The sequence below is a fragment of the Podarcis erhardii genome (genome assembly GCF_964252035.2).
Source record: "Podarcis erhardii genome assembly, chromosome: 6".
Lineage (NCBI taxonomy): Eukaryota > Metazoa > Chordata > Lepidosauria > Squamata > Lacertidae > Podarcis > Podarcis erhardii.
Window position 1 is genome coordinate 89,168,020 of NC_138510.1, and position 22,220 is coordinate 89,190,239.

Consider the following 22,220-nt stretch of genomic DNA (forward strand, 5'->3'; position numbering starts at 1 on the left):
GAGTAAAAAAGTATTTGTTGGAAAAAAAGAATAAAATATTATTACAAAAAATAAAATAAAAGAATATCAGAGTGGTTTACAACAACATAAAAACATAAAATCATAAAAAGTTGAAAGCAAACAGAAATTAAAAGCAAACATCAACAGACCATTGCTGGGGTATACTCTTAATTGCCTGCATAGCCCTGGAGGAACAGGAGAGTTTTCAGACTGAAGTTGGTCTAAGAATAGTTTGTAGCCTTTGTTTATTCTAATTTTTAAAATTGCAAAATGGCCTTAGGTGCCTCTGCAGAAAGGCCGTATATAAATGCAATAAATAAATTCATACGTGTAGTCCCTCACTTGTCGTATAAAGCCATGGAATTCAACGAAAACTCTGTCACTTTTCTTTCATTCAAGGAATAAAGGAACAATCTCAGAGTCACAAAACTGTATTGTGCATATACACCTGTTGCCACATGCATTTGTGGTCAAAAATGGCTGCTGTGTAAACATTATTTCCACCATGAAATAAAACGGTTACTGTGTCCTGATGCAACGTTTACTAATGCGCTTGGCATTCTCTCACGTTATCAACCATGCAAAGCTTGCGTAGGAATACGTTTCCTTTTCTTACCGTTTACAGCTAATACGAATTCTCTTGTAGTTTCGCCTGCGACATTACTTGCCACACAGGTGTAGCTTGCTGCATCACTTAGGTCAGCGTTATTGATCTGAAGGTATCTCCCACTAGACAATATACGCACCCGGGCCGTTGCCTGATAAGAGAGTTTCCACAAGCTGAAGTTATTTTTTCCCCAAGGTACAGAATCAACAATGTACCTGCTCACAAGATGGGAAGCAATACAGTGAGAATGTGGTGGTAATGGTGAAGAACAGCGCACAGGTATTTTTGTAGTCCGCCTTTCTTGCATCATGAAACTCAAGAGGACTTACATGAGATCCCAAAGGTCAGCCATCCAGGCACTGACGAGACCAAGGTTTGCTTAGCTTCAGAAAGGTTGCTTCGTCATATTCCCCCAACACCATGCCCTGGTTTCAGACTGGTGTGGGGTGGGAACGTAGATCATATGCTTCACTTTGATGGGATCTCCATATGTAAAGCCCAATGCACATGGACTATTCATGCAGACTATGCACCATAAAATTGAGATGTACAAACTGTAGGGATCAGACCTACATGCACGATGCTCCCTGTCTGTGGGTCCCCATGCAAACATAAATGATATACCTGAAGGAGCGTCTCCACCCCCATCGCTCGGCCAGGACACTGAGGTCCAGCTCCGAGGGCCTTCTGATGGTTCCCTCCCTGCAAGAAGTGAGGTTACAGGGAACCAAGCAGAGGGCCTTCTCAGCAGTGGCGCCCACCCTGTGGAACGCCCTCCCATCAGATGTCAAGGAAATAAACAACTATATGAGTTTTAGAAGACATCTGAAGGTAGAAGAAGAAGAAGAGTTTGGATTTGATATCCCGCTTTATCACTACCCGAAGGAGTCTCAAAGCGGCTAACATTCTCCTTTCTCTTCCTCCCCCACAACAAACACTCTGTGAGGTGAGTGGGGCTGAGAGACTTCAGAGAAGTGTGACTAGCCCAAGGTCACCCAGCAGCTGCATGTGGAGGAGTGGGGACGCGAACCTGGTTCCCCAGATTACGAGTCTACCGCTCTTAACCACTACACCACACTAGCCCTGTTTAGGAAAGTTTTTAATGTTTGATTCTATTTTTAATATTCTGTTGGGAGCTGCCCAGAGTGGCTGGGGAAACCCAGCCAGATGGGCAGGATGAAAATAAAATAAAATAAAATAAAATAAAATAAAATAAAATAAAATAAAATAAAATAAAATAAAATAAAATAAAATAAAATAAAATAAAATAAAATAATATAAAATATAAAATATAAAATATAAAATATAAAATATAAAATGAAATAAAAAAATAAAATAATCTGCAACTGAGAAGCAGGAACACCCCTGGCTGGTTCAACCTCAGTCCCCACTATGCATGCAGTTTGAGCATCTGTGAAAGGTTTGGGGGCAGACTGAGAACAACAACTCCTAAGGGAAAAACACATACCTGCATAATTTCCCCATTTTTGAGCCATGTGATTGTAGGAGGCGGCACTGCATCTGATTTGCACTCCAGTATAATCTGCCTGTTCTGCAGCACACTGAGATTCTGAGGATTGCTTGTGCCAGCAATATTAGGGGGAACTGTCAGAGAAAAAGCATAGCAAATAATGGGAAATGAAAACTTAATTTACTTAGCAGGAAGTTGCCAAAAGTTTGTGAACCTCTAGCTGCTATGAAATTTTGCATACCTCAAGGTAAGTTACGCTTCCTATAGGCAATTCTCAAAATGAAGGTCATGCTTTGTACAAGAGGCATGTGCTATTACATGTATTCCGTGGCTAACTTTGGTTGCCTATACTCTAATAACAACTATGTTGGGTTTTAGCAATGTGTTATACATGTGGCTGCCTCTGAAAATGGCTTGGAAATTTCAGCTAGTGTAGAATTCAGTGGCCAAATTGTTGACTGGGGTAGAACAGTCCAAACATATAATACTAATTCTGACACAACTGCACGGGCTACCAATTAAGTTTCCAGGCTAATTCAAAGTTCTAGTTTAGATCTATATAGCCTGGTTCAGCTCAGGTTCATACCCCAAGGACTGATTCTCCTAACATGAACCAGTGAACCAACATGAACCAATTCAGCCCATATAACTGTCACATGATGTTCATGTAGAACAGCCTTAATTGATCGGCAAATCTCCTATCGCCAAATGCTGGTTACCTCTCCAGCATGTTCTCAACCAAGATAATTTGATCTTTATAATGGTTCCCTCTATAACTGTTTGCTCTAAATACTGTCTGCTATCTGCCAATCACCCATTCCTACCACCCTTCTGAGTAATACCCCTCCCCACCTTCTCACTATATAGAAAGGTCTGGAAACTTCTGTTTCAGTGTATCTGAAGAAGTGTGCATGCACACGAAAGCTCATACCAAGAACTGACTTAGTTGGTCTTTAAGGTGCTACTGGAAGGAATTTTTTTGTTTGCTCTAAAGCAACCTTCCCCAACCCTGTGCCCTCCAGATGTTTTGGATTACAGTGGTAGCTCAGGTTACAAATGCTTCAGGTTACAAATGCTTCAGGTTACAGACTCCACTAACCAGGAAGTAGTACCTCGGGTTGAGAACTTTGCCCCATGATGAGAACAGAAATCGGGCTGCGGCAGTGGGAGGCCCCATTAGCTAAAGTGGTACCTCAGGTTAAGAACAGTTTCAGCTTAAGAACAGACCTCCGGAACGGATTAAGTTCTTAACCAGAGGTACTGTTGTAAACAAAAAATGTCCTTTTCCCTTATGGGGTATCCAAGAGCCCATATAGAGTCCTTACATAGGTTCCCTATTGGTAGGAGAAGATAACAGAGGCCAACCAGAGAATATGGAGAAGCAAAGCAGCTAGTAAGCTTGATCTTTATTGATCTGTTGCAACAGGGTGCTCCCCTCACCTGCAGGAGAGGAGGAGGAACCCAGAAAAATGGCGCACAAGGCCTTATAAAGACTTTTGAAATTGCCACCCTGCTGATCAAGACCACCCCCAGAAACATCATACATAAATCACAGAAGGGGTGTAACCTAAGACCACCCCTCAGATACATCATCCCTACATCACAGAAAAGGCGGTCTTAAAACAGAAATTTGAATGTTGTTTTTCTCCTTTCGTTGTTTATCTCCTGTCTGGCAGGTTACTTGACTGGATTGCCTGGGGAGCCTGGCTAGTCTTTTGTAATGATAAATACTTAGTTCCTGAGCCAGGTCACAGGCTCACACCCTATTCATATCTTAAATGTGCCCTTAGTCAGGATTTGTGAGGAAAGAGACAATGGAAGGTTTCCCACTTTGACCTTGCAGAGAAAACATTTGCTCAGTTTAGGAATCAAAATGGTTCCAGGTTGGTCTTCCTGTGCTGATCTATGTACGTGCTTGGTTGGTACGCTTATTAACATTACCATATATCTAAGACCATAAAATTCCTATCACAGTACCACTGTACATTTTCCATCATCTCCCACCCCTGACCATTGGTCATGCTAGCTGGGGCTGAGGGGTATTGTATTTCAAAGATGAGTGGCAGGCAATCAGGTTGAGGAAGGCAGGTCTAAAGGCCTTGTGACCCTGTTTCAGCAGACCCTGTAATGCATATGCAGCCAAACCTCTACTGCACATACACTGGGCATAGTCTATTCAAACTCATAACCAAACCACCACCCCCACCAGGGATGCTTCAGGCAGGTTAAGAAAGAAAGGGCTTCTGAAAAACACAGACACTTTGGATATTTGCATGGCGGTCACATAAACAGAGCTCTAGAGTGCAGTCTATGGGCCAAACCAATGTGAATTTGATATTTGTGCACTGTGGAGCATTCCTAACCTTCACAAGCTGTGTCGGCACATTTTCTATTGGCTGATCTTTGTTACTGAATACAGGCAAGTTAGGCTATTTTACTGCTCTCTTCTGAAGAGGCAGAAATCAGTTTCAGTGGAAAGCAAGAAATCCCAGTTGGAAGGGGTATTCTGTGTTGTTCTACCTTTTCCAGGGCTGTTATGTTTCACAATATCTAGGCTTAGAAACAGGTGGGTGAAAACTGAGCATGCAATAGAAGCATTTAGAGATTTCTCCCCTACTACTGTACTCTTCAGTTAACCTTACCATGTACTCTTACTAAAAATTCTTTGTCATCATCTCCTGCAGGGCTTGAAGCCAAACATGTGTATCTTCCAGTGTCTTCCACCTGCAGGAACACCCAGACAGCCTCAGTTAGGGATAAAATTCAAATTAAACACAAATAATGGCAGTAGTTGGAAAACCATTTTAGCTACATTGCCCATTAATCAGTGCTGCACGAATACAATCGCATGGATGGAAGAAGAAAGAGTGTGTATCTACCTTTATATGTGGCAGAAAGGGAAGGAGAGAGAAGACAAGCAGAACTGACAACAAACGAAATGTCAGAATACAGTAAGGAAGATAAACTGGAAGATTAAAGGGATTCTGGACACTCTTCCTGGATTTCAATGAGGTTTCAAACATTTGACTGAATTCCGTTTGAGATGATTTGAGACTTATTGAACAAGAAAATAATGGAAGGGGGGGAAACAGATTGGCCACAACTGAATGGTTGTATTACAGATACCTGAGCACTAGATATCCGAAGGACCTCTCCCTCTCTCAGGATATGAATATCATCAGTCTGGGGCACTGGGCGCCCATCCTTCATCCATGTGATTTTGGGGATAGGAATGCCATCGGAAATACAAAAGAGCTCCAGTGGTTTGTTTACTACTATAGAAATTTCTTCAGGATGACCTGATCCATTAATTTGAGGGGGTTCTGCGGAAGAAGAAACTTTCATAAATTTTACTCAAAAGGAATGTATCCAAACGTTAATGGAGCAGTCTGGGAAGAAGACGTGAAGAAGCAATTCTGACACTGTAGTTGTATGAATCACTTCTAAGACTGGACCTAAGACTGGCAAGCCCAAATGGCAGTTTGTTCTGATTCAGCATTAAAGAGCAGGGAAAGTGGTGGGGCAAAAAAAAGAGAGAGTGCATGAACACAGAGCTTTAAAGTGTGGATCCTGTACAGTCAAACCTTGGTTCTTGAACGGCTCCATTTTCGAACGTTTTGGCTCCCAAATGCTGAAAACCCAGAAGTAAATGCTCCCGTTTTCGAACGTTTTTCGGAACCTGAATGTCTGATGCAGCTTCCTTTCCCCCCCCCAAATACTTTTTATTGCTTTTTTTGTAACAACAACAAATAAAATACATACGCTTACATTCAAAAATTTGTATGTCTTCTTATTTACCCTGTGCCTTATTGCGCCCGGACTTCCTTCCATCCCTTCAACGGTTTTCATGTCTCAATTCATTTCTTACAGTTTCTTATTTACACTCCATCCACATCACAAGATTTACATTAATCCTGCTACAGTTTTTAAATTCTTACAATTACTCTGTGTATATTCAACAAACTTACTCCAATCCTTTTCGAACTTTGCTTCTTTTTGGTTCCGAATCTTATAAGTCAATTTCGCCAGTTCTATGTATTCAAACATTTTTGTCTGCCACTCCGTTAAAGTTGGGATTTCTTGGGGTTTCCATTTCTGAGCCACTAAGATTCTAGTGGCGGTCGTTGTGTACATGAATAGTTTGTAATCTTCCTTTTTTAATTCATCCCCTGTTATCCCTAGCAAAAATGCTTCTGGTTTCTCTGGGAAAGTGTATTTAAATAGTTTTTTTTCATTTTGTTATCTCATTTCTGACGCAGCTTCTGCTTGAGTGCAAGAAGCTCTGGCAACCAGTCGGAAGCCGTGCCTTGGTTATCAAACGTTTCAGAAGTCAAACGGTTTTCTGGAATAGATTACGTTTCACAATTGAGGTTTGACTGTACCTAGAAAGCACAGAGCTAAAGCTAAGTGTGGGTGAGCCCCATATCAGCCATATTTGAAGATGGAGGAAGTTCCACAATCAGCCTGCTTGAGAGCTCTATCCTTCTTGCCACATACCAATGCCAGGTAAGTGAGGCACGGTGAAGAGTATCTCTCCCTGGCTCTAAACGTACAGGAACCCTATAAGAGAGAAAGTTCTCAGAAAAATACCTAGGTCCCATGCTGTATAGGGTCTACCTAAGTACCTTGACCTTTGCTTTGGCAGCATATAGGCAGCTAGTGCAGTTCTTTCAAAATAGGTGCAACATGTTCTCAGTAGTCTCTCCCCCAAAACAGCCTAGCTACAGCATTTTGTACCAACAACAGCTCAGCAATACAGCCTTGAGGTTATCAAGACAGTAAAAGGTAAAGGACCCCTTGACGGTTAAGTCCAGTCAAAGGCGACTATGAAGTTGCGGCACTCATCTCGCTTTCAGGCCGAGAGAGCCGGCGTTTGTTCACAGACAGCTTTCCGGGTCATGAGGCCAACAGGACTGAACCACTTCTGGCGCAACGGGGCACCGTGATGGAAACCAGAGCCCATGGAAATGCCGTTTACCTTCCTGCTGCAGCGATACCTATTTATCTACTTGCACTGGCCTACTTTCGAACTGCTAGGTTGGCAGGAGCTGAGACAGAGCAGCGGGAGCTCAGTCTGTTGCAGGGATTCGAACCGCCGATTGACAAGCCCAAGAGGCTCAGTGGTTGAGACCACAGTGCCACCCATGTCCCAGCCACACCCATACCCCCTCCCCCAGTAGTGGCTAGCCAATAGCTGTGATAAGCCTTCTGGGTCCAATCAGTGTTTTGTAGGTTTTGGTTGTTGTTTTTAGAATAGCACACTAGAACCTCTTCAGTTCACTTCAGTGGGATGCAGGTGGTGCTGTGGGTTAAACCACAGAGCCTAGGACTTGCTGATCAGAAGGTCGGCGGTTCGAATCCCCGTGACGGGGTGTGCTCCCGTTGCTCAGTCCCTGCTCCTGCCAACCTAGCAATTCGAAAACACATACAAGTGCAAGTAGATAAATAAGTACTGCTCCGGCGGGAAGATAAACGGCGTTTCCATGCACTGCTCTGGTTCACCAGAAGCGGCTTAGTCATGCTGGCCACATGACCTGGAAGCTATACGCCAGCTCCCTCAGCCAATAAAGCGAGATGAGCGCCGCAACCATAAGAGTCAGCCACGACTGGACCTAATGGTCAAGGGTCCCTTCAGTCGCCAAGTCTCCCTGGTCAGACTGAATTACAAAAAAAAAAAGTTAAGAATCCTTACCCAGCACTTTAAGAGTGAAATGCTTGTTGGCTTCCCCAGCTTCATTAGATGCTATACAGGTGTATCTGGCTGTGTCATCAGTCTCGGACTTCGCTATGTGAAGACCCATTCCTTGGTTTTCCAGAGACACGCGGAAACCGAAGTTTAAAGGTTGGCCGTCTTTAAGCCACGACATATTAGGGGTTGGTGTTCCATCAGCCGAACACACCAAAGAGACTGGGTTCCCTTTTACAACTGTTACTTCTTCTGTTCCTCCACCACTGTCTATGTTTGGTGATACTGCATGGAGAAAACACCATGGTTCCAAGTATGGCATTCAGTGAATATATAAATATGCATATGTTTCAAGACAAAACTTTAGTCAACTAATTTTTTTTTTTTTTGCAAGGATCCTAAGAACCACCAGTGGAAGAGTTGGGTGACTTTCCTGCCCCCTCCTCCCCAAGCACCCCCTTTCAAAGGCTCTCTCAAAGGTAAGGGGACCCTCCTGAATGGGGTGGGCTCTGGTATGGGGAGCTGAGGGGGCAGATTACCCGAGGGAGTCCATTAAAGGTATCTGGCCCAAGGGTCCCTCAAAATCTGGAGCAGCCGTGTCAACATAGCATGGGTCACCACAATAGCAATGTGGACAAGTGAGCTGAGGAACACGAGGAACAGTCGGAAATGAAAATGCCAACAAAAGAAGTGTGTTCACAAGACACATGAGAGCTGCTTTTCAACATGAAAACCATGGTTAACAAGGCACCGTAATTTTCACTCTATAGGACGCACCCAACCATAGGACGCACCTTGTTTTAGAGGGGGAGAACAAGAAAAAATAATTCTCCCCCTCTCTGCTCAGCGCCCCTTCAGCGAAGCGGCAGGAGAAACGGAGCCCCTTCCATTTCTTCTCCCGCTTCGCTGAAGGGGCGCTGCGCAGAGAGGGAAAGCTGTGCAGCGCCTCTCCAGCGAAGCAAAGCCAGGAGAGCAAGAGGGATCGGTGCGCACCAACCCCTCTCGCTCTCCAGGCTTCAGTGAAGGCAACCCGAAGCCTCCGGAGCACAGCAGGAGTCCCGCTGTGCTCCGGAGGCTTCAGGTTCCTTTCGCTGAAGCCAGGAGAGTCTTGCTCTCAGGAGCCTGCATTTGCTCCATAAGACGCACACACATTTCCCCTTAATTTTTGGAGGGGGGAAAGTGTGTCTTATAGAGCGAAAAATACGGTACACGGTCCCCGCTCAGCGCTAAAGTATTCAGCAAATTGTTCTGAAGGGCCAAAACCCTGTTGTTCTGAAGGGCCAACAGGAAGAGAAGATACTGAACAGGAAGAATATGCTGAAAGAGGCAACTGCTTTTAAACTTTATGTTTGTAACATGATTACTGAAATGTAATAGGAAAAGCCCTTCAATTAAAAATTATACTAAAATATTATGTGGGAGGAGGATGAGGATGGAAATAGCACACCTCCTTAGCGTGTCTGCTTTTTCATCTCTTTCCTCCAGAGACCCTGAGAAGGGGACTGAAATTTTACGCGAAACCCTTAGGCATTAAAGCTTGAAACCTATAAAGAAAACAAGAGGTTCTGAGACGGAAGACAGTACAGTGGTGCCCCGCAAGACGAACGCCTCGCAAGACAGAAAACCCGCTAGACGAAAGGGTTTTCCGTTTTGGAGGCGCTTCGCTAAACGAATTTCCCTATGGGGTTGCTTTGCAAGACGAAAAAATCTTGCGAGTTCCCACGGTTTTCCCCCCGCTTTTTTCCGCCCTTTCCCTAAGTGCTAAGCCGCTTATCAGCTGTTCCGCTGATAAGCCGCTTCTCAGCTGATTGCTAAAAGCCGCTAGACCGCTAATAGCGCTAATCCGCTAAGCTGTCAATGGGCTTGCTTCGCAAGACGAAAAAACCGCTAGACGAAGAGAATCGCGGAACGGATTAATTTCGTCTTGCGAGGCACCACTGTATAGACGTTGTGAGGCACTTTGGGGTGCAATTGACTCAGGTCCAGAACAGAAATGTTAAGTACCGTATTTTTCGCTCTATAGGACGCACTTTTTCCCCTCCAAAAATTAAGGGGAAATGTGTGTGCGTCCTATGGAGTGAATGCAGGCTCCTTGGCTTCAGCGATAGCAACGCGAAGCCTCCGAAGCGCAGAGGGAGAGCTCCCTCCACACTGCGGAGGCTTCGTGTTGCTTTTGCTGAAGCCTGGAGAGCGAGATGGGTTGGTGCGCACTGACCCCTCTCGCTCTCCAGGCTTCAGGGATAGCCGCCTGAAGCCTTTAGAGCACAGCGGGAACTCGCGCTGCGCTCCAAAGGCTTCGGGTTCCTTTTGCTGAAGCCAAGACAGCAAGACTCTCCTGGCTTCAGCAGAGAGGGAGAGCTGCGCAGCGCCCCTTCAGCGAAGCGGGAGGAGAAATGGAATGGGCTCCGTTTCTCCTGCTGCTTTGCTGAAGGGGCGCTGAGCAGAGAGAGGGAGAATTCCCCCCCCTTCTACCCCTCCTATGGTCCGGTGCATCCTATGGTCCGGTGATTCCTATAGAGCAAAAAATATGGTAGTACACATGTACATAGGACTTGAAATTCATGGGGAAGTTTACAATTTACCTTTGCAATAGAGAATGAGGCTTACCATAAACTTGAAGACTATGGTGTTTGTTGTCCACACCAGCTCTGTTGGAGGCGACACATGTGTACATGCCAACATCAGCTATCTGTGCTCTTACAATTCTGGAAGGGACACAACCAAAGTCATTTTTCAAATGGTCACAATACGAAGCATTTTATTCTGTCTGTTGGACAACACAGTTTTGAATTAGTGGATTGCAGGGAATTTATGAATGTGTGATGCATTTGTTGTTTGGGAAAGGCCTGTTGTAGACTTTCCCCCCTTCTTTTTCAAATAAATCCAATTTCCCCTACTCACGGGTAGTTGCTTTTATGTTCAAATTGTCCCAGGAAAAAGTCAGCGCTCTCCAGCAACAGCTACGTGGCTTCGCTCCGTGAAAGAAGCAATTGACTCACAGCACCGCGCCACTCACCCCGCTCCGCTCCGAAGCCCGTAAATGGGTTTCCTTGCGAGTTGGGGGGGGGGCCGCAAAAGGTGCCCGCCGAGTCCCACGTTCACAGGCTTCACCCGCCTGTGATTCCTATAGGGTCCCCGCTTCGCCGTAGCGGTGCGGACTCGATTTCCACGGAGCCGATCCCCTCCAAATCAGAGGAAATCCGCCATTAGCTGATGGCGCCAACCCGGAAGTCCCGGCCCTCCAGATGTTTTTGGCCTACAACTCCCATTATCCCTAGCTAGCAGGACCAGTGCTCAGGGATGCTGGGAATTGTAGTCTCAAAACATCTGGAGGGCAGAGGTTGAGGAAGCCTGGTGTAGAACATGCATTTGTTTAATGGAAAACTGAAGGAATTCTCTCCTACCATCTACTTTCATGCTTTTCTAGTGCCTGGTGAATACCTTTAAAAAAAAAAAAAAAAAACACTTCCCAGCACTTTTTAATTCTGTTAAGACCCTTGTAATGTTTCGTTTTATTCTGCTGCTTCATTCTTCTATAGCTATTGTTTTAATTTTGTATTTATTCCTACTTCTCTGTCATTCTAGAAAGATTTGCACGAAAGAATGGCATATATATATATTCACACACACACACACACACGTAGAGAGAGAGAGAGAGAGAGAGAGAGAGAGAGAGAGAGAAGAAGAAGAAGAGAAGAAGAGTTTGGATTTGATATCCCGCTTTATCACTACCCGAAGGAGTCTCAAAGCGGCTAACATTCTCCTTTCCCTTCCTCCCCCACAACAAACACTCTGTGAGGTGAGTGGGGCTGAGAGACTTCAAAGAAGTGTGACTGGCCCAAGGTCACCCAGCAGCTGCATGTGGAGGAGCGGAGACGCGAACCCGGTTCCCCAGATTACAAGACTACCACTCTTAACCACTACACTACACTGGCTCTCTATCTAGAGACAGAGACAGAGACAGAGACAGAGATACAGGCTCTAAACCCCATGAATCAGCCTCTGAAAACTTCTTCCTACAACATATTGCAATTTCTAAGATTGGTTGAAGATGGCCCTTTCACAATAGCATTCAGATACCTTTTTTGAATTAGAATGAGATGTAGAAATTCTCCATAGTTGCCCCTGATCCCTTTTTACTAGGAAGCATCGCTTTCCTTTAAAGGTCTGCCAAAGTATATCTCAGGATAGGTTCGTTGCCATTAAGAATATTGGGCAGCCAATATTACAAAACCTATTATAAGGGAGTCTGGAGAGAAACTGGCTATGTTTGACAAAACCTACTTGAGAGCCAGTTAAGCACGAAATTCACTCCTTACACTCGCCCTGGGAGCTTTCCAGGACTTCTAAAATAGATACCAGGAGGAAGAACTGAAGGAATAACATGTAGTTCCATCTCTGAACTAAATAGGTCTGATGCTGGTTGGTCATCTGGATCAGGGGTCAGCAAACTTTTTCAGCAGGGGGCTGGTCCACTGTCCCTCAGACCTTGTGGGGGGCCAGACTATATTGTTTTTTTGGGGGGGGGGATGAACAAATTCCTATGCCCCACAAATAATCCAGAGATGCATTTTAAATAAAAGGCCACATTCTACTCATGGAAAAACATGCTGATTCCCAGACCATCCGCGGGCCAGATTTAGAAGGCGATTGGGCCGGATCCGGCCCCCAGGCCTTAGTTTGCCTACCCATGATCTGGATTGAATGAAATGCAGAATGCAAGTGCCACAAAATAACAATTGTATTGATTTAACTTTCAGCTGCCTACTTTTATGTAAGATCTTCTAACATAAAATGTGCAAATTGGACTGAAAGAACTGGTACCTTACCTGAGAATCTGCCCAGCTGAAAGCAACCTGATGTGTGTGGAGATAGAGAGAGGCAGCCCATTCTTCAGCCAATTGATCTGCGGTGGTGGAGTTCCCACAGCCTGGCATTCAATGTTTATTGAAGTATCCAGCAGCACTGTTAGAGCCTCAGGTTCATCTTTATTGTTAGTTATAGTGGGTGGAACTAAATTTTGTAACCAAATGCAGCAAAAACAAAGAAACAACAACTTATTTTCCCCCCAGTAGTTTCACCTTGCCTCTAACAAATTTTATACTCAAATTAAAACAGTACAGAGTAATATCAGTAAAACTATGTAACTATCTTTTAAAAAAAGGATTATAGGGAAAAAAGCTGTTTAGTGACAGGAGCAACATAGAAAACAGCTTAAGAACGGGGTCATGTGGGACTTCTGTTAAAAGCTTGTGGTCTTGGGCACCACATCTGAAATTGGGTACCTCTGGTGAAGGGAAGAGGATGGAGGCTTCAGAATATGAACAGAGGTACAGTGGTGTCTTGATTCTCAAATGCTTTGGTACTCAAACAACTTGGAACCCAAACACTGCAAACCCGGGAGTAAGTGTTCTGGTTTGATAACTTTTTTCAGAAGCCAAACGTGCTCTGTTTTGAGTGTTACGCTGAGGTCTGTCTGCTTTTGCTATTTATTTAGCGTTTTTGTTTTTGCGGCTTTTTTGCTTTGCTTTTGTGACTGTTGGAACCCAGTTCGGCTACTGATAGATTGACTGTGTGACTGCAGTACAGTGGTACGTCGGGTTAAGTACTTAATTCATTCCGGAGATCCGTTCTTAACCTGAAACTGATCTTACCCTGAAGCACCACTTTAGCTAATGGGGCCTCCTGCTGCTGCGCCGCCGGAGCACGATTTCTGTTCTCATCCTGAAGCAAAGTTCTTAACCTGAAGCACTATTTCTGGGTTAGCGGAGTCTGTAACCTGAAGCGTATGTAACCTGAAGCGTATGTAACCCGAGGTACCACTGTACATCGTTTATTGCTTTCATTTTATGGATCAATGGTCTCGTTAGATAGTAAAATTCATGCTAAATTGCTGTTTCAGGGGTGGTTTTTAAAAGTGTGGAATGGATTAATCCATTTTGCGTTACTTTCTGTGGGAAAGTGTGCCTTGATTTTGGAACGCTTTGGTTTTGGAACAGACTTCCGGAACGGATTAAGTTTGAGAACCAAGGTACCACTGTATTGGCCAGGCTTATACGTTAAACGGTAGATGCTAAAAAGAATTCCTGATGAAGCTCACCTTATGCTGAACCCCAAGATGGAAGTAATAACACTTTCCTAACCCAAGGAGACATTCCCCACAGTGTTCCAAACCAAACACTAATGAAAATCAGGATGCTTGAGGATGCTATTCCTTTAGCAAGATAATCGCAAGTCATGTTGAATTTCTTTATAAATCTTTCACATAATTGTGTCTGTGGCCAGTTTCCATAACAAATTGGCACCATCCAAGAGTCACGGTTATTCAGCATATGTGTCTACGCACAGTGTTAAATAGGAATAGGTACCTTTATATGTTACATATATGATCCACAGAGAGAGATAGAGAACCCAGAAAATGTTTAATGCACCACACTTGTTTCTTATCACTCAAAAGCACTTTTGGCAGCACTGAAAGGTAAAGGTAAAGGGACCCCTGACCATTAGGTCCAGTCGTGGCAGACTCTGGGGTTGCAGTACTCATCTTGCTTTATTGGCCGAGGGAGCCGGTGTCCAGCTTCCGGGTCATGTGGCCAGCATGAGTAGGCCACTTCTGGCAAACCAGAGCAGCGCATGGAAACACCATTTGCCTTCCCACTGGAGTGGTACCTATTTATCTACAGTGGTGCCTCACAAGACAAAAAGAATCCGTTCCACGATTCTCTTCGTCTAGCGGTTTTTTCGTCTTGCGAAGCAAGCCCATTGACGGATTAGCGGATTAGCGGTATTAGCGGCTTAGCGGCTTTTAGCGGCTTTTAACGGCTTATCGGCTTAGCGGATAAGCAGCTTAGCGGCTTAGAAAAAGGGGGGGAAAGGGGAAAAAACCCGCAGGAACTCGCAAGCCCATAGGAAATTCGTTTTGCGAAGCACCTCCAAAACAGAAAACTCTTTTGTCTAGTGAGTTTTCTGTCTTGCGAGGCATTCGTATTGCGGGGCACCACTGTACTTGCACTTTGACATGCTTTCGAACTGCTAGGTTGGCAGGAGTAGGGACCGAGCAACGGGAGCTCACCCCGTCGTAGGGATTTGAACCACCGACCTTCTGATAGGCAAGTCCTAGGCTCTGTGGTTTAACCCACACTACCAGGGGCTAATTTGCTTTGGCAGCTGCACTGAATACTCTCCACTGAACATTCCAACAAAGCCTATTCAAGAAGATCTACCCTCACTACGAATTGGCTTCATTTGCCCTCACTCATCATAGTTGGCTGTGTTGATGCCAGCACAACTAGGAAGAAAAGAGATGTCATTTCTGAGACTGACAACAGCAGCAAACTGGTGCAGAATGAGAAGCTGTTAGGATCTTTTAGGAAACCTTTTCTCACGCCCCTCCCAAAAAATGTTCGCTGGAAAATATTCAGCTCAGCCTGACCTATAGATACAATTAAATGAATATTAACGAAATGTCAGGAAACGGTTTTTCTTTTGAAAAACTTGGATCAGAAAAGCATCAGTTACTTTGACTTCCTGTAGAATACCATGCAGTGGAAGTTGGCAACTTGTATTAATAATCATCATCATCATCTATTATTATTATTATTATTATTATTATTATTATTATTATTAATTATTATTATTATTATTATTATCATTTATTATTATTATTATTATTATTATTATTATTATTATTATTATTATCATCATCATTTATTATTATTATTATTATTATTATTATTATCATTTTATTATTATTATTATTATTATTATTAGTCATTAATTATTATCATTAAAATTTATTTGATGCTTTCTCTCACCATAGGTGAACATCTAGAAGTCTCAAGAATCAAACTGGAAAATATAAGTTGGGAGGATAAAACTATGATTGTACAAAAGATTGTTTTGTGTTTCCCTAACAAATATTTTAATGAGTCTTCAGCATACTCAATTCTCTGAGACTGAAAACTTTTAGTAATTTTAAAGCTTCCATTGAATTTCCAGGCAATGGGACACGCAAACACACACACACACACACACACACAAACCCTTTAAGGTTCAATGGGATCGCATAGTTGTGTGGCTGAGCATACATTTTTCCTGGGCTTGTCCTCTTAGAACATGGGGTGAATAATCTCCTACAGCCCATGGGCCAAACTTGGTCTGCCAAGGCTTTCCTATTTGACCTGTGAAGCAATTTTGGACAAGCCACGCTCACCTGCCCTACACCTGGAGCACCTATGAGCTATATGAAATTCTTCATAGTTTTAAGCCCCAGAGATCTTTACATTAGCCAGCCATAATGCTCAATTCCCCAAGCCTGTTTAGTTAACGTTATTATTAGCAAAATAACTGTGTTTCTATGAGCTCGTCTTCCTTTACACTGCAGATTTAATTTTTATTTGTTTGTTTATAATCTGCACCTTTATAAAAGAAATATTTCAAGGTGAAGAATAGAATCAACATAAAAACATTGGCAAATCATGGTTGGTCAAAAAAGAAAACTCATGTTTATGATTCAGAAAATCATAAGACAGGTGCTTCTAACCGTATCATGCTAAAAAAAAACCCACTACTTAATAACAATACTCACCATATACATTGACATTAAAAATTCGGTCTTCTTCCCCCGCAGGGTTGCTAGCGACACAAGTATATTTTCCTACATCGCTTGTGAGGGCTCCAACAATGCCGAGCAAGCTGCCATCTGGAGCCAAGCTAAAAGAAGGAATCACAGAAAATGGAATAATTAGAAGCGTCTGAGTTAAGATGTTAATCTTAAAACCGAGAGAAATAAGCTTGAATCGAGATTTTCTTATAATTTGCAGCAAACAGAGTATAACAGGGGTCAGCAATGTGCGGCCCATGGGCCAGATGCAGCCCACGAAGACCATTTTACCAGCCCACAAGCCGCCCCCACAGTGCTAAACCAGCACGGCGCAGCGCGGAGACTCACCGAGCAGTGCCAAAAATTGCGTCTGTGCACGCGCATATACTAGAAATCGCATCTGCGCATGTCCAGACGCTGAAAATCACTTCTGCGCAGGTGCAATTTCTGTCGTCTGGGCATGCGCAGAAGCAATTTCCGGCGCCACGGACATGCGCAGACGCGATTTCCGGCATTGCACTGCACCAGTCTGGCCCACGGACGATCTCCATGGGAGTGATCTGGCCCATGGCCAGTAAACCTTGCCGACCCCTGGAGTATAATAATGCCTAGTGACCACACTGCATCTTGGAATCATAGAACTGTTGAGTTGGAAGGTGTTAGTTTCTGTTTCTCACTGAGCAGCTGCGTGGAGTCACAGGACTCTGTTTACATTCCTGGCATTCCATATTATTGGAGTCTCACGGGAGGGGAGACGGGATGTGATGTTAGTGGTTTCCTGTTTCCTTTGTTCCTTTGTTCTGTTGCTCTCTGCTCTCACAGGGAGAGGATGTATTTTTCTTTGCTCTGTGCATAGCTAGTAAATTAAACTCTTTACAATGTAGCTCATAGTGTCACATCCTTCCCTGTGCTGGGAACTCTGCTGATTGAAGAATGTGCCTTGGAGCCTTATCAAAGGCTTGAGGTCATTAAACACGTTCGAGGCGATTTCAAAGGCTCGGTCGAATGGAGTTCCGACAGAAGGGACCTTGAGAGTCATCTAGTCCAACCCCCTACAATGCAGGAATCTCAACTAAAGAACCCATCACAGTTGGCCATCCAAGCTCTGCTTAAAAACCTCCAGTGAAAGAGTGTCTACAAGCTTCCGAAGGAATCCATTTTACTGTCCACTCTTACTGTCAGAAAGTTCTTCCTGATGTTAAGTCGGAAACTGCTTTCTTGTAACTCGAATCCATGTGAAGATGACAATCATATCTCCTCTGCCTCTCCTCTTTTCCAGGCTAAACACACCCAGCTTGAAGTGTTCGAAATTCCCCACCTATAAATTACCTTAACCATCCTTATAGCAGTGAGCCAGTTTGTCCTCCTGTTCATGCTAGCTATCAGAATTAAGTGTCAGAAACAGAGATATAAGAAGTAGGGAAGCTGAGAAGGGGAGACAGGGTTTGTTAGCCCAAAAATGGAAAACGAGTGAGGTCCCAACTAAAGAAGAGTGACAGCTTAAGGTGACATAATATGCACAACTCGCAGACTTAACATACAAAATAAGAGAACAAGAAGAAAATACATTGAGAGAAGACTGGAAAACGTTTACTGCATATATGGGAAATAATTGTGTGCGGCTGAAAACGCTGGCAGCATCAAGATAAATTCAACAGTGTGAACAAGTTCTGATGGATGCAATAATGGAATACTGAATGGTATAGTTTTTGCAAAATATGCAGGGATTTATGTTATGTAAAATGAACCACGGAAAGAGAAGAAGGGAAGCCATTGATATCTTAAGGATGTAAAATGAGTGTTTTAAATTGTAAAACAGAACATTTAGTAAAATTATATACCAAAAAAAGAGAGAGAGAAAGGGAGACCTAAGAAAGGAAGATTGTGCCGGAATAAAAGTGATCCCCTTCATGGATCGCTGCCTTACCATGGCGAAGGGGCTTGAATAACTCAGAGAAGCTATGAACTATGCTGTGCAGGGCACCCAAGATGGACAGGTCATAATGGAGAGTTTTGACCAAATGTGATCCACCTGGAGCAGGAACCGGCAAGCCACTCCAGTATCCCTGCCAAGAAGACTCCATGGACAAAGACAATGGTCCGTATAGTTAAAGCTATGGTTTTCCCAGCAGTGATGTATGGAAGTGAGAGCTGGACCATAAAGAAGGCTGATCGCCGAAGAATTGATGCTTTTGAATTATGGTGCTGGAGGAGACTCTTGAGAGTCCCATGGACTGCAAGAAGATCAAACCTCTCCATTCTGAAGGAAATCAGCCCTGAGTGCTCACTGGAAGGACAGATCCTGAAGCTGAGGCTCCAATACTTTGGCCACCTCATGAGAAGAGAAGACTCCCTGAAAAAGACCCTGATGTTGGGAAAGATGGAGGGCACAAGGAGAAGGGGACAACAGAGGACGAGGTGGTTGGACAGTGTTCTCGAAGCTACCAGCCTGAGTTTGACCAAACTGCAGGAGGCAGTGGAAGACAGGAGTGCCTGGCGTGCTCTGGTCCATGGGGTCATGAAGAGTCGGACACGACTAAACGTCTAAACAACAACAACAACAACAACAAAAGCAGCAGAGAGACGCATCAAAGAAAGAATAATGTAAGACAGGTTAGTTGGTTTGCAAGAGGGAGTTGGAACAAAATAGGCCTATTTTAATACCACCTTGTGATGAGATGGGCTCTTTGGGGCAAAAAGCAGTGCTTTTGTTCCAGAAAAAAATGGTGCTGGTACTGCATACTCTTGAGTAACCCCAGAAAAAAAAGCAGTGGTCTTCCCACTATCCTGGCATTCCCCCATATATCTTCCCTTCTGTGTTTCCTCGCCTCCATTCCTCTTCTCTGTTTTAACTCCTGCTCAGACTCTGGCTTGCTTCAGAACAAGAAAATGCAACACTTAACCTTATCCGCGGAGATTCACCGCCACTAATTGGTTTTCCATCTTTCAGCCACTGAATTGCAGGTGCCGGAATTCCATGGGCCTTACAGGAAAGCCGGATGTTTTCCCCAAGGATGACGCTGACGTCACTTGGCATTTCCGAGCCGGCAATATCTGGAGGAACTTTAAGATGGTGGAAATGTGTGTTAGTAATACCTCCATGTGAGTCCAGGTGTTGATGGACTTCAACTCCCATCTGCCCCCGTGAACATGGACAGCATGGAATGATGGGAGTTGTAGTTGAACAATACCTGGAGAGCACAAACATTGGCAACCCCTGGGCTAAGCACATCTGCCACTGTACAGTGGTACCTCGGGTTACATACGCTTCAGGTTACATACGCTTCAGGTTAAAGAATCTGCTAACCCAGAAATAGTGCTTCAAGTTAAGAACTTTGCTTCAGGATGAGAACAGAAATTGTGTTCCGGCGGTGTGGCGGCAGCAGGAGGCCCCATTAGCTAAAGTGGTGCTTCAGGTTAAGAACAGTTTCAGGTTAAGAATAGTTTCAGGTTAAGAACGGACCTCCAGAATGAATTAAGTACTTAACCTGAGGTACCACTGTACTAAGCTTGGATCCTAGAACAAAAGGCAAGTAGGATCCGAGAATGCAACAACTGACTGGCTTGCAGGAAAAGACCAATCAGGCTCCAGGAGGAAGTTAATCAGCCTATTAGGCTGGTAGGATCGTAGAATGCAACAAGTGATTGGCCTGCAGGAAAAGACCAATCAGGCTCCAGGAGGGAAGCAGAATCAGCCAATCAGACGGGACTCATTGTGTAAATATGTATATAAAATCCTGAGGTTTGGGGGGCAATTCAATCACTGTTTTACAAGCTGCAATAAAGAGCATGAAATCACTACAGGACTCCGAGTATATTTCACACCCTAAAGGTCTGCCAATGTTTGTACAAGTACTAAAGTCTAGTAGAACATATCAACACTGTTAACCACCATGTCATTCTGCTTTTTCCAACTCCTGCTCAAAATTGCCGGTTGCCGCTGGGGAGGGGGAGGAATGTGAAATGTCATGGTGTCAGGATACAGCGAAGTTGTACCATGGGTGGTATTCAACGAACACATTTAGGGGACACACGGGAGGTAGAAGGAGGGAGAGTATTCCTTGTGCTTATGGAACATTCACTAAGTGCTACGTTGGAGACAAGCCAATAGGAGTGTATACACACACATACCTTGAACAGAAAGAACGTAAAATTTCTGAGCTTTGCCTTCCACATTTGAAGCAATGCAGGAATAGTTCCCGTTATCCGAATGCTGAGACCTGGCAATTTGCAGCTTGCTGCCTCCTGACAAAATGTGCATTTCGAGGGATGCAGAGTTTTCTAAAAGCAGGGGAACAAGAAGAAATCAGACCACAGAAGTTTCGGTTTGTTACAAACCGTATCATTCTCACCTCAAACTTGTAAACCACTTCTAAAAAATAAAACAACCAGCCACCATATACCTATAATTAATTAGGGAATGGGAACAAAAGGCCCATATGCCCCATTTGGTTCACCCCGCTTTCCTTCCCACCCAGCCCCCTTAATCTTAGAACAACAGGCCTGCAGGTGAGTCCCCAATCTTGGAATGAAAGGCTGGCTGGGGAGAGTCACCTACAGTCTATGGTCCTTTCACTAGACTTGGTGTAGGTGAGTCAACTGACTTCCAGACTCTGACACTTAACTGAACACTGCTGACTCAGGGTTTCTGAGCCTAGGACTTGCTGAACAGAAGGTCAGCAGTTCGAATCCCCACAATGGGGTGAGCTCCCGTTGCTATGTCCCACCTCCTGTCAACCTAGCAGTTCAAAAGCACGTCAAAGTGCAAGTAGATAAATAGGTACTGCTCCGGCGGGAAGGTAAATGGCATTTTGGTGCGCTGCTCTAGTTCGCCAGAAGCGTCTTAGTCATGCTCGCCACATGACCTATACGCCGGCTCCCTCGGTCAATAAAGCAAGATGAGCACTGCAACCCCAGAGTCGTCCATGACTGGACCTAATGGTCAGCGGTCCCTTTACCTTTTAATCCATTATTTGCTCTCTTTGCCATGTCACAAAATGGCACCCATTTCCACCATTTGAGAAATCCAGCTTTTGAATAAGTTCTGATTACTTGCAATAATCATGAAGAGTCGGGGTCACGAAGAGTCGGACACGACTAAACAACAACTTGCAATAGTGATTACTTTAAAATAGAAGAAGAGGAGTTTCATACTACGAGAAAAACCATAAAACCTAGAGGCTAGAGCAGTGAAAGACCCCCCCCCACCCCCCGCAATTGCCTGTCCTCCTGTCTCTTTTGCTGACTGTAGCTCAGTAAGAAACAAGGTCATCTCTGGAAGCCATATTCAAGAACCCCGAGGGTCACCTCCACTGTGGCCAAACACAACCCGCTGTATTTTCCATTTCACATCTTGTCTGACCATTTAAAATGACTAATGGCTATGGAAGCTGCAGAACATATTACCGAGGGGCTTTCCATCCTTAAGCCACGTTATCGTTGGTGGAGGAATTCCAGTAGCATCACACGAAAAGGTCACAGGGTTACTGATGGTTTCATTGATCCACTCCAGGTCAGGGCCTTCAATGCTGGGTGGCACTGTGAATGAGAACAGTGGTAAGACACAGGCACGTAATAACCCAAAAAGGCTCATCTGGGAGAATGAGATGCTCTGACTGGAGACCCCACGCTCTGTCCCCTTTTCTCTCTCCAGCCAGCCACAGCTTCCTGTTCTGCAATCATCATAAGCACAAACATAATTAAGGAGTACCCCCTGCACAGCAAAGTAGGTTGATTAACTACCATATTTTTCGCTCTATAGGACGCACCGGACCATAGGACGCACCTTGTTTTAGAAAAAAAAAAATCTCCCCCTCTCTGCGCAGCGCCCCTTCAGCGAAAGGAACCCGAAGCC

General features: G+C 44.3%; 1 protein-coding gene across 1 annotated transcript in view; it reads right to left on the reverse strand.

The window, feature by feature from the left end:
• The window catches only part of HMCN1 (hemicentin 1), a 314,679-nt gene that overhangs the window by 61,000 nt on the left and 231,459 nt on the right, over positions 1 to 22,220 (reverse strand). The window contains exons 62-72 of the mRNA XM_081866236.1: positions 21,773 to 21,904; positions 20,498 to 20,647; positions 19,270 to 19,429; positions 16,352 to 16,476; positions 12,594 to 12,777; positions 10,372 to 10,469; positions 7,771 to 8,049; positions 5,205 to 5,401; positions 4,721 to 4,802; positions 2,076 to 2,212; positions 617 to 758 (exon numbers count right to left, since the gene is read on the reverse strand). Coding sequence (XP_081722362.1) covers positions 617 to 758; positions 2,076 to 2,212; positions 4,721 to 4,802; positions 5,205 to 5,401; positions 7,771 to 8,049; positions 10,372 to 10,469; positions 12,594 to 12,777; positions 16,352 to 16,476; positions 19,270 to 19,429; positions 20,498 to 20,647; positions 21,773 to 21,904 — 1,686 coding nt within the window. The remainder of the gene's footprint in view (positions 1 to 616; positions 759 to 2,075; positions 2,213 to 4,720; positions 4,803 to 5,204; positions 5,402 to 7,770; positions 8,050 to 10,371; positions 10,470 to 12,593; positions 12,778 to 16,351; positions 16,477 to 19,269; positions 19,430 to 20,497; positions 20,648 to 21,772; positions 21,905 to 22,220) is intronic.